A 12,104-nucleotide genomic window follows, 5' to 3' on the forward strand; every position below is an offset into this window, starting at 1 on the left:
CCCTTGCTTGTGGGGAAATGTTCAATGCCTTTATTTTCTGACCATGAATATTATTTATTTCAAGTCATGACTCCAACTGAAAATAATTTTGTTGTATACGTCTGTGTGTGTGTGTGTGTGTGTGTGTGTGTGTGTGTGTGTGTGTGTGTGAAAAATGTATGGGCCCCGGGTGTCCAATGACCTAGCCATGCATCTGCTTATATAATCACAGTCTCTGCATTGCCAGAAGGCCAAGGTGGCAGATTCCAGTGATCTCAAAAGAACTCCTGCTCCACAATTGAACCCAGTGTTTTATTTTTCTTGTCCTCCAATCAGCTTCACCACTTTCTGAGAAACGTTCGCTTCAACAATAACGCAGGCGAAGAAATATTCTTTGAAAATGGGGAACTGGCAACAGGTTGTAGAAGAACCCAGAATTACTCTTCAGCAGATGCCTGGGAATGCATATTCCTGTACATGATGCACTTACTCTGAAGCAAGCCCTATGGCATTCACTGGGATTTACTCTGGATCTGCCAGCCTTCTATGATGATCATAACAGTGATGCAAGTGTAACACTTACAAATTTGACTGACTTGTTATAATGTTTGTGCTTGTAGACTAGGATGAATAACCATGGATAAGCATGAATAACCATGGATAACCGGGATTTAATCCTGGATGAGAAAGCCGACCTGGTACGTATTACGGAGACCTGGTTGGACATGGCGGGAGGAGTTAATCTCTCCGAACTTTGTCCATCAGGTTTCCAGGTGTTGCAGCAGCCAAGATTGCAGGGACGGGGAGGAGGAGTTGCAATGGTCTATCGTGAGTCCATCTCCCTTGCCAGGTGCCCTGTCCAGCAGTTTGATGGGTTCGAGTGCCTGCATGTTGTGTTGAGAGGGCCGGACAGGATTGGGATTCTATTGGTGTACCACCCGCCCTGCTGCCCAACAGTCTCCCTGCCTGAGCTGACTGGGGTGATCTTGGGAGAAGCATTGGAGGCCCCCCCCCCCCGTCTACTAGTGCAGGGGGACTTCAATGTTCATACCGAGGCCCCTGCAGCAGGTGCGGCTCAGGATTTCATGGCCTCCATGACAACCATGGGCCTGTCCCAGAAAATCTTGGCCCCAACACATACTGCAGGACACGTGCTGGACCTGGTGTTTACAGCTGGGCACGGGGGTAGTGATCTGGATGTAGAGGAGATCAAGATGATCATGACAGATCACTTCGTTGTCATGGACAGATCACTTCCTAGTAAGGTTTAGGCTTGTTGCGACTTCCTACCTCCGCAGAGGCAGGGGACCGTTTTCTATGGTCCGCCCCCGGAGGCTAATGGATCCTGAAGGTTTCCTGAGGGCTCTGGGGGATCTTCCCACTGCCAAGACTAGCATCTCATCTGAGGCCCTGGTTGACCTTTGGAATGGGGAAATGACCAGGGCAGTGGATGAGATTGCTCCAGAGCGACCTCCGCCACATCGCAGATTCGGAGCGGCTCCTTGGTTCACTGAGGAGCTGCGAATGATGAAGACTTGAGTCCCTTCGGGGAGAAAGGCAGGGTAAAAATAAAGTTGTTGTTGTTGTTGTTGTTGTTGTTATTATTATTATTATTATTATTATTATTATTATTATTATTATTATTATTATTATTATTATTGTATTTGCCAAACTCTCACATGTGCAGGCATATGTTATCCATGCTCTTTTGTCCTCTTGTTTGTCCATCTCTTCCTATGAATATTCAGGCTGAATTGATTAAGGTGATGAGAAGAGGTGGTATGTAAAGGAACTAAAGGAAAACATCTGGAGGCTGAAGGATTCTATATATACAACAATATTGTAAAGACCCTCATTGGAACTAACTAGGACAGCCCACCTATGTAAACCGTCTTGAGTAATATCTGATGAGAAAGGCCTTAGGTAAATACAGGTGTGCGCCACTTAAAGACAGGGATACATTCCCTGATCCCTGTTATGTGATTAGGTCATTCAGTGAACATTCAGTGCAATCTATTGCCTTTGTTGTGGAAACAGACACGCCCTGCCAGACACTAGCTGGCTGCACAGGCTACTGGAGACAGATGGCCTCTTCTTTGCATTAAGGGCCTCTCTGTTGTGTAGACAGACACTCTGCTGCAGGCTACGGGAGATGCGATTGCCTGCTTACGAGCACCTTCATTGTGCTTTGACCATCATCATATATGCGATCAGTCATGAAGTGAAGTGTTGTTAAGCGGCGCACGCCTGTATAGAAGTAAATTGATACATATAAGAGGTCAGAAGAGCTCATGAGCTGTGTGTCATAACTGTATTCTCGTGGACAACAAACAAAACCAAACATCACAGCAATGAGAAAACAGTTGATTCCCATGCTAACCATTTCTCCTTTGGGGTTTTTTGAAGATGCCACCCCGATCGACATGTACTGAGAGCTGCCATCCTGGACAGACAAAGGTGGTACGCCAGGGGGAGCAGATCTGTTGCTATGACTGCGCTCAGTGTTCTGAAGGGAGGATTTCCAGCCAGCTGGGTAAGTGAAGAAGGTGATGCTCCATCCAATCGGTGTTGCAGAAGTTTGTGGAAATGAGCTGCTCAAAGGTCTTCCAGCCCAATCTTTTCTTTCCCAGCACTCAGAGGAACTGTGGCATCAAGGAACTATTGTCCCCTTCCCCTGAGGAATGTCTCAGGTCCCGCTATGGGGCTTCTCATGTTTGCACCAGCTATTTTGCTGGCACAGATGTGAGAACCTATATGTCAAGCTCTTAGGTCGGACACAAAGGATATGATCTTGCGGAGGAGGCCTCTGCCACTCCCACACCCCTCCCACCCCATCTCTTTCCCCTTCCCCGCTTCCCCTGCTCAGATCACCATCCCAAAACTGATAGGCTATACCACTGCCTGGTGGTCCCATTTATCTCCACGCAGTCACATGGCATTCTTCATCCAGCACCACCTACTCCAAGGGTGCCGTAAATGTGCTTTATGACATGTTTACAACACCCAGTGCCAGCACTGGAGCTCAGCACCGGTGCTATGAACCTTTAGGATTGGACCCTGAGGGCCCAATCCTCAATTCATCATACTGATGCAGTCAGTAAAGCAGCAAATCAGCAGAACGTATGGCCCAGTCCTATGGGACTGTTATGACAGTGGGGCAAGGGTCTACTGTTGTAAAAGGCCCAGTGATGGCATGAAGCTGGTGCCACCACTGGGCCAAACCAAGCATCTGCTTCAAAGCAGTTGCAGATCCGGAACCACATTGCTGCAGATGCCGGTTCAGAAGTGGGGGCATGTTGTGGATGGGGTGGGGTCAGGCCAGGGAAGAGAGGAGGTGGATCCTGGTGGCAGCAACATGCACCAGTATCTAATCCTTGAACCTGCTGGCCGGCTGTTTGTCCCCCATGACAGCACACACTTCCTAGGCACAGCACAGCTGACCTTTGGGTAAAGCCTGATGCCAGTTTTACTAAAGGTTAGCATTGAAAGGATACCTGATTGTGTTACATACAGTGATGGATGTAAGGAAAAATTTGAGTGATTTATTTTGTATATATTAATTGACATGCTTCATAATATGATCGCACTGCACTGTTGCCAGACAGCCTAAGGTGACACAGACACACTTTGAAATATTGAATCTCTGCATGTTTCTCTTAGATGCAGACCATTGCAGTGACTGCCCAGAGGACCAGCATCCAAGCAGGAACCAGGATCACTGTATTCCCAAAGCCATCACTTTTTTGTCCTATGAAGAGCCCTTGGGAATCGTTCTGACTTCTTCTGCTCTGCTGCTCTCCACCATCACACTTGTGCTCGTGCGGAGCTTCATTCAGCACAGGAACACCCCCATTGTCAAAGCCAACAACTGGAACATCACCTGTGCCCTGCTGTTCTCCCTGCTGTTTTGCTTCCTCTGCACATTTCTGTTCTTTGGGCAGCCCAGAAAGGCATTCTGCATTCTCCAGCAGACCTTGTTTGCCATCAACTTCGCTGGGGCTGTTTCTTCAGTGTTGGCCAAAACCCTCACTGTGGTCCTGGCCTTCATGGCCACCAGACCAGCCAACAGGATGAGAAAATGGTTAGGGAAGAGTTTGGCCATGTCTGTCATTGTGGCATGTTGTCTGATTCAAACTGGCCTCTGTGCAGCGTGGCTGGCAGTGTCTCCCCCCTTCCCAGAGTTTGACGCGCACTCCCTGATAGGTCAGATCATAGTGCAGTGCAACGAAGGCTCAGTCTTCATGTTCTCCACTGTTCTGGGCTACATGGGATTTCTGGCCCTTGTCAGTTTTGTGGTGGCTTTTTTGGCCAGAAGTCTGCCTGATACTTTCAATGAGGCCAAGCTGATCACCTTCAGCATGTTAGTCTTTTGCAGTGTTTGGGTGTCCTTTGTGCCAGCCTACCTGAGCACCAAGGGGAAATACATGGTGGCCGTGGAGGTCTTCTCCATCTTGGTCTCTAGTGCTGGATTGTTGGGTTTCATCTTTCTCCCCAAATTCTTCATTATTGTGTTGAGGCCCCAGCTGAACACCAAGGAGAACTTAGTAAGGAAAAAGAATGTTGTTACCTGACTGAATTGCTTGAGTACCTTCGCCCGTAGCATTATGCATGAACCCCTTGAGATATGTCCACTGTTTTATAGAAACTCATGTGACTTCCTTCTCTATTCCCAACTGTTCCTCTTGGACATAATCCTGAGATTCTTTTCAACTTTCACCAATCTGACATTTCAGGGTCAATCTAATTTCTCATTCCTATTTCTCCTCCAAAGTGCAATCATCTACTTTAGTTATCCTAAGCTGTTTGTAACTGCTTAAAAAATAATAAATTGTTACGAAGATGGTGAATTGCATCTTTAAATTGATTGAGTGATTGACAGCCTTCATGTTCTCCAGCTCCAAGGAGAAATACATGGTTGCTGTGGAAGTCTCCATCTTGGTCTCTTGTGCTGGATTGTTGGGTTTCATCTTTCTCCCCAAATTCTACATTATTGTGGTGAAATCTGAGCTGAACACCAGGAAGCAGATTGTAAGGAAAAATAAATTTGGTCCCTGACTGGCCTTCTATTTTCTCTTCATACTTCTCCTCCCATTCAAGTTTGTGCCTTGCAATTTTGTGCAATATAAACTTGTATTGTATTTGTATTGCATTTAGCAGGTTGCAACCAGTGAGAATAGATAATAAATGAGGGTGAATTGACTCATTTTCCTCCCAGATGCAGCAAAATATGTTCTGTTGATCCCTTTGGGGGATGAGACTTAGATATGCTTCTGTCAAGCACCTGACACTGACATCTGACCTGACAATACAGAAAGAGATTTCTGTCCAGTAATGCAGGACGCTGAGGTGGTGCAACATTTGTGCCATCAGAATTTCACTTATGGCAGTGGATAGCTAAATGGCATCCATTGAGGACCAGGGATGAGCAATCACGGGCCCTCAGGTCACAAATGAGCTCACTCCTCAAAAGTTCTCACAGGATTCTAGGGGAAGAACAGGTCTAGAATTTGGTTCATAGGAGACTTGATGTATTTCCTGTGACATTGAGATCCATGTGACATTGGTTCATTCCTTCCCAGTCTGAACTGTGATGTTTTAGTTGACCAACAGCCTCACAATCTCAATGAGTCATGGATGGCTGCTTTTCACCTGCTTTCTACACCAGTATAACATGTCTGTCAACACCCCCTGCCAAGTAATCTCCAATACTCCGGTTATTCTGAATCCGCTGAACTCCACACACACACAACCATTGGCTACGAATCAGACAAAAATGATTTCTTTACCCCTGCAGATAGTCAAAAAACTTCTGGTCTGCAATGACCTGTCCTATAATCATAATAATCCCTGCCTTCAGCTCCTGAAAGCACCAGGGGCAGACAGCAGCCACTTAAGGATCTTGTAACTAAAACCTTGAATTCTCCTTGGGAGCTGGTGATCTGCTTCAATCCCTTTATAAAGCCTCTCTTCAAAACAATGTGCATCATGTAGATTTAGGAGGCTATGGCTGCAATCCTGAACACACTTTCCTGAGAGTATGCCCCATTGAACAAAACAGAACTTACTTCTGAGTAGACCTGGTTAGGATTGTGCCCTAACTGAAGATAACCTTCCTCAGTGGATGTTTGGGAATTAGACATGGTGTAAAGGTCCTGTTTCCCTCACCCCTTTGGCTGTCAAGGTGGATTCCATAGTTTTGTTTCTTTGTTTGCAAAGTCCGATGGTTTTGTGGCCCCAGCACTTCCAGTGTCCATGTCACCTTGAAAGTCTCTGAGCGCAATTGAGACTGAGACCAAGATATGCTCCTGTTCAGGCTGTTCTTGTTGCTCCTGCTGCTGCTTTTGCTTCTGCCTCATGTTGTCAGCAAGAACGCTAAATCGAGTTGGTGTCTGCTGCCCGACATTCAACGCAGCCTCCGAGATTCTTCTTCCGATGATCTTGTCATTGGCGAATTTTCCCCCTCTGTGTTGCTGAACTGAAGGAGGTTTCTTTCAGCAAAACTCCGGATGTGTCTTCACTGGAGGCTTAGTAAGTAGCTCTCCTCTGCTTGAAAGATGTACCAAGGGCCACATTGGCATTCTGGTTCTCCTGCTTCCCATGTATGTTTGTGTGGTCATAGCGCTGTGAGCATCCATGTCACCAGGAATGCCTTTGAGTGCAGTTTGGATGGTGGCCTCCTCTTCTCAGCCCCATCCATGCAGCTGTGTGTGTTCATTTTAATTCTCATAGTTGCCCTGATAAGTATCCTGGAGTCCCTGTGATTTCTCTGAGGTGATGGGGAGAGCTTTGCAGCTAATCATAGATTTGAGTCTGGGCTACTGGTATCCAATCACAACTCTGAAGTATCTGCTTCATGCTGGATTCCCACAGTTTTTCTCTTTCTTTGAGTGAGAGGCAGAAACATCCCCAATTATTGAGTTGAACTGATAATCTGCTCTTTGTTAAAACCAAGGCACAGTTTCCAGTGTGGTAGTGAACCTGTGCCTGGTCGGTTCCAGTGCAGACTGGAGGTTGGGACTGCATGATAGATTCCTGAGATGTTCAAGAGAGTCACACCACATATTGAAATCCGTATGGACGTCCTATTAGACCTGATCATCACTGAGGTTAAATACTCTTCTCCTGACAGGGATGTTTCCAGATCATTTTCTTTCCCCATTGATTTCTGTAGTAAAGAAAAGGTGTAGAAGGGTGGGGGGGGGAATTCTAAAAATATTTTACATAATGATAAAGTATGTGAGATAATAATAGAAAGAAAACTAGAATTTCAAGGAGAACACCAGTCTAGAACCCTTGTCCTTCATATACTAGCTTTCTGCCTGCGTGGATTTTATTTTTGTACAGAGGAGCATATGAAGCGGCACAGCCAGGCACAGAATTATTTCTGTACTGAGAGCTGCATCTGGTCTAAGAGGCAGGAAGGCAGTGAGGATCTGTCAGGCTGCTGTCAGAACAAAAACCACCCCCAACACCAATGCCCCACCCCATAGGTTGGTATCTTGCGTGTCTGTGTGTTCATTGATTTAATCACCTGTTCCTTAATTGTAAAATTTACTGATTCGTTTGGGCAGATTACAGCAGTGACTAACAAATGTATCTGATCAACTGCATCCCTCAAAAGAGTCAAAACCAGATTTAGGAAATGGAAAGGATGTGGGGAAACAGCAGCAGACAAAAGTAACACAGTAACCATCTGTAATGTCCGTGGCGGGAGGACGCCCCTGCCCTGGGGTTGGTACCGAGCGCGAGGGGCTTACCTGGTCGAGGCGTGGTGGTCGGCGGTGAATTAAGGAACAGGAAGCGGGTAGGGCAGCTTTACACAGACGGTTTAATTGAGTCAACCTCTTTGCATTCATGGGGGCTCGTTACTTCACGGCCCCCCTCAGTCTAGGCTGACTGGTGTCATCATCGTCGGAGCGGCTCAGGACCCGGTCCTTCCAGTTCTTTGGAGATTGTAGCCCCGGCCTCCTGGCCCGAGTCCCTCGGCCCTGCGCCCTGGCTCTGGAGGGCTCTGCCCCGGCTCTCTGGAGTCAGGCTGGCTGGCCTTGGGAGGACCCACGGTACCTTGTTGTTGGCTCCCTTCTCAGTTAGTCCCCCCTGGGTTGTAGTAGGCATCGAGCGTCCGTCTTGACAACCACCTCTCAACAGGGTACGTCCTCTGGGTCTGGGCAGGCCCTGGGTCAGGGAGGTCTCTGCCCCAGCCTCCTCTCTGTAGAGCTGACTGCAGCCCCCTTCCTATGGAGGCCTTTCTCCTTTTCCTTTGGCCTGGGTCACCTTCTCCCACTGGCTTCCCTCTGGCCTTCCACCACTCTGGAGAGGAGCGACCCCCTCCTCCCTCTCCAGCTCCCTTATGAGGCTTACCTCTGGTCTGTCTAACCCCATCCTTCCTGCCCACATGTCTTCCTGCTCCCAGCTGTTCCCTGTCCCTACCCCCATGTAGGTGTCCTGCACGGGTCCCCAGTCCTGCTGACACTCGGGGCTTACTCCTGAGGAGGCCTTGACTCCCGAGGACACCCCTGTGCCCAGGGAACTCCTGGTCACCTGGGCTGGATCCAGGTGACACCATCTTTTAACAATGACAGCGTATTTATGAAGGTTTTGCCCTAGTGCTGCATATACACAGTAACAGCTTCTAAGAGTCAGAAAGGCCATGGTGGGTACATTAATCCAGCAATGTGCACTGGGACCTCACACTACATGTCAATCTCATTGCAGCATAATTCCCAAGTACTACCACCATGTCCTGGCCTTGGCATTTGCTGTGAGTGAGATCAACAAGGATGCCAGTCTCTTACCCAACAGCACGTTGGGATGCAAGATCTATGAAAATGCTTACAATGCCTTAGGAACAAACTTTGGAACAAAGTCCCTCCTTTTTACAGTACAGGGGAACCCCCTGAACTACCACTGTGGTGGGAACAGGAAGCTGGTGGCCATCATTGGAGGGTTTACCCCCCAAAACACCAAGCAGATGCCCCATATCCTACTTATCTATAAGATGCCACAGGTATGTGCAATTGTCTATATGGAGAGGTGCAACTCCAAAGAAATGAGATATTCCTCATCTCTTGGATCAAAGCTAACTGCACTATCTATTCCAACACACACTTTCCAATGTTGATGCCTTCTTTCTGAAAGCACTTTAAGAAAGGGGGATCAGAATGGGATAATGGCAGAGGTGAGGAATTAACCTGTTCTCTGCTCACATCATATACAAATTAGCCAAGTGTTAAACTCTTTATTTGGAAAAGTATGGGGGGAGCGGGCTTTGGGGTGAAGAAGCTGCAAGAAACCAGGGATCCAAAATTCAGACTTTTGCACCAACTGTAGAGTGCCTTTTGCCCTAAGTTCCCAGGCAGGAGTTCCCAGGCAGGAGGATTTATTGCCCTGATTTTACAACACTGCAAGGCCATCCTTATAAGTACCAGAGCTATTACTGCAACACGCCGCTGAGTTGCTTTGGTGAACCAAAGGTGCCTGTGATCTCTTGGTTCTTGATAGTTGGGGTGAAAAGAGACATCTTCTGGGCCTTGGCAGAAGAAAGAGAGAAGAAACCAAAACAAGTGGAGAAGAAAAGGATGATGAAAAAAGACCTGCCCTTTTGGGATTCTGCATTAGGGGGAAGGTTTTTTGCTGGCATCTCCATGTGACTGAAACACATCAATATTCAATAAATGTTTTGCCTTTATCACATATTTGAGGCGTTCTCTCTTTCTGAACTTGAACAGTACAGAGAAATATGTGATTATTCCATATTATCATCCCACCCACCCTCAACCCAATCTAACCTGCTGTGCCTTTAAGATGGAGCACTGGACAGTGCAATCCTATGTGTGTGTTCTCAGAAGTAAACCCCATTCGGTTCAGAGGGACTGGCTCCCACCTAAGTGCATATTGGATTGCCAGGCCCTACTAGCCTGTCACTGACTAAGTGCAATGTGACCAGCCACTTTGAATGTATCTTTATCTCCATTCCTATGGATTAACTTAATTCCGGTGGCACGTGAATTAACGTGCCACTGGCGTTTGCCCTGGTCCCACACGAGGCACAGGAGGGGCCAGCCCTGCAGCCTATGGGCGGGGGCTAATTGAATTGAGGCCACGTGCAGGCTGCTTGGAAAGCCCGCACAGTCAGGACGAGGCAGTGATCAGAGAAGGACCTCCTTCGCGCTGCTCCCCGACACAGGTTACGTTGCTGTGGCCCTGAGCCCAGCGAACTCAGCAGTGGGCACATGCCTGCCCACCTGCCCTCTTCTGAGGCTTACCTGGGGCAGTGAGCGTCTGCTGGCAGTGGTACCCGAGTTGGGGCTGCTTGCCTGGGCTGCTGGGGGCTTTCCTTACAGGGGCAGCTGTCTGGCTGCGCCCCTCCTTGGCTGCGTGAGCGCAGCTGGTGCTCCCATGCCTGGTGCAAGGGAGGACACGGGCTCCCCACTCGCAGGCTGAGAGGCAGCTGGGCGTGGTTGCCGGCTGGGCTCAGCGGGAGCCGCAGAGCACGCGACCTCCCCCCCAACTCCCATGGGCGGTTTGGGCAGCCAGCGCTGGGGCACGTAGCGGCTCTGCTTGGGCAGTTTCATGCCTGAGCCTGCGCTTCAAGTAATTTAATTGAAAGTATTGTAGGGGTGATAGGTTAGTTAGCAGTGCCCCCCCAGTTGTTCAATCGTAAGTATGCCTAAGAGAACCAAGAAATTCGGGGGAAGGCCCCTAAGCGTCCCCCCCAATCCTGCACCAGCTTCTTCCTCGGATGAGGAGGATGATACAGCTGTGCTGCGGACCCTGGTTGCACAGGGGAGGCGCTTGAGAAGGAGAAGGAGAAGGCAATGTGTGAGACTGGTCTGGGAGATGGTGGCAGCACATCAGGTAATCCGGAGATTCGTTTCAACATTCATCAATCTGACATTTCAGGGTCAGTCTAATTTCTCGTTCCTCCCTTCTCCTCCAAAGTGCAATCATCTACTTTAGTTATCCAAGCAGGAACCAGGATCGCTGTATCCCCAAATCATAACATTTTTGTCCTATGAAGAGCCCTTGGGAATGATTCTGGCTTCTTCTGCTCTGCTGTTCTCCACCATCACACTTGTGCTCGTGTGGAGCTTCATTCAGCACAGGAACACCCCCATTGTCAAAGCCAACAACTGGAATATCACCTGTGCCCTGCTGTTCTCCCTGCTGTGTTGCTTCCTCTGCACATTTCTGTTCTTTGGGCAGCCCAGAAAGGCATCCTGCATTCTCCAGCAGACCTTGTTTGCCGTCAACTTCGCTGGGGCTGTTTCTTCAGTGTTGGCAAAACCCTCACTGTGGTCCTGGCCTTCATGGCCACCAGACCAGCCAACAGGATGAGAAAATGGTTAGGCAAGAGATTGGCCGTGTCCATCATCGTGGTGTGTTGCTGATCCAAATTGGCCTCTCTGTAGTGTGGTTAGCAGTGTCTCCCCACTTCCCTGAGCTTGATGCACACTCCCTGATAGGTCACATCATAGTGCAATGCAATGAAGTTTCACCCATCATGTTCTACACTGTGCTTGGCTACATGGACTTTCTGGCCATCATCAGCTTTGCTGTAGTATTTACATACACAGGCACTAAGGTTTAAGATGTCTTAGCATATTTGGCATCAAGGATAGTCAGGCACGCCTGCGCAGTTGAGCATGCTCAACCTACCTTGAAAATATGTTGGGTCATTGAACTCTGTGCCTGTGAGCAGCAGAATGCTATGAAGGAGAATCATATCTAGGAATGTGTTTGTGGTTAAGCTAGAACTAGCTAGTAGGCAGCCAGAATGAATCTTAGCATCTTTGTGGAAATTTCCCTACTATGTAACCTTATATCATGTGTTTTGAGACTTAATAAAAAGCTGGGTCAGAAGCTGGGAGACTTCACTTCTTCCTTGATTTCATTCCTGCTCCTGCTTCCAGCACTTTCAACCTCTCTGAAACCTGTCTCTGTTGTCTAATTCTTGCCATGGCTTCTCTGCCACACCAACGCAGCATCTCAAGCTGCTTCCAAAGTAGCACCAAAATGCTACATCTGGCGCAAGGACCCTCGCTTTTTCTTATTTCAAGCAGCCTGACTTTCTTTATTGTTCCCCACTCGCTGCTACATCTAGCACAGCGAATGGGGACCCTTTC

General features: G+C 48.2%; 2 protein-coding genes across 2 annotated transcripts in view; both read left to right on the plus strand.

Annotated features, from left to right (window-relative positions):
• The window catches only part of LOC136651204 (vomeronasal type-2 receptor 26-like), a 29,649-nt gene extending 25,099 nt beyond the window's left edge, over window positions 1-4,550 (plus strand). Inside the window, exons 3-4 of the mRNA XM_066627392.1 lie at window positions 2,386-2,512; window positions 3,640-4,550. Coding sequence (XP_066483489.1) covers window positions 2,386-2,512; window positions 3,640-4,550 — 1,038 coding nt within the window. The remainder of the gene's footprint in view (window positions 1-2,385; window positions 2,513-3,639) is intronic.
• The window catches only part of LOC136654037 (zinc transporter ZIP2-like), a 141,439-nt gene that overhangs the window by 67,891 nt on the left and 61,444 nt on the right, over window positions 1-12,104 (plus strand). The window lies entirely within an intron of this gene.

This window comes from Tiliqua scincoides, chromosome 5 (assembly GCF_035046505.1).
Source record: "Tiliqua scincoides isolate rTilSci1 chromosome 5, rTilSci1.hap2, whole genome shotgun sequence".
In the NCBI taxonomy this organism is placed as follows: domain Eukaryota; kingdom Metazoa; phylum Chordata; class Lepidosauria; order Squamata; family Scincidae; genus Tiliqua; species Tiliqua scincoides.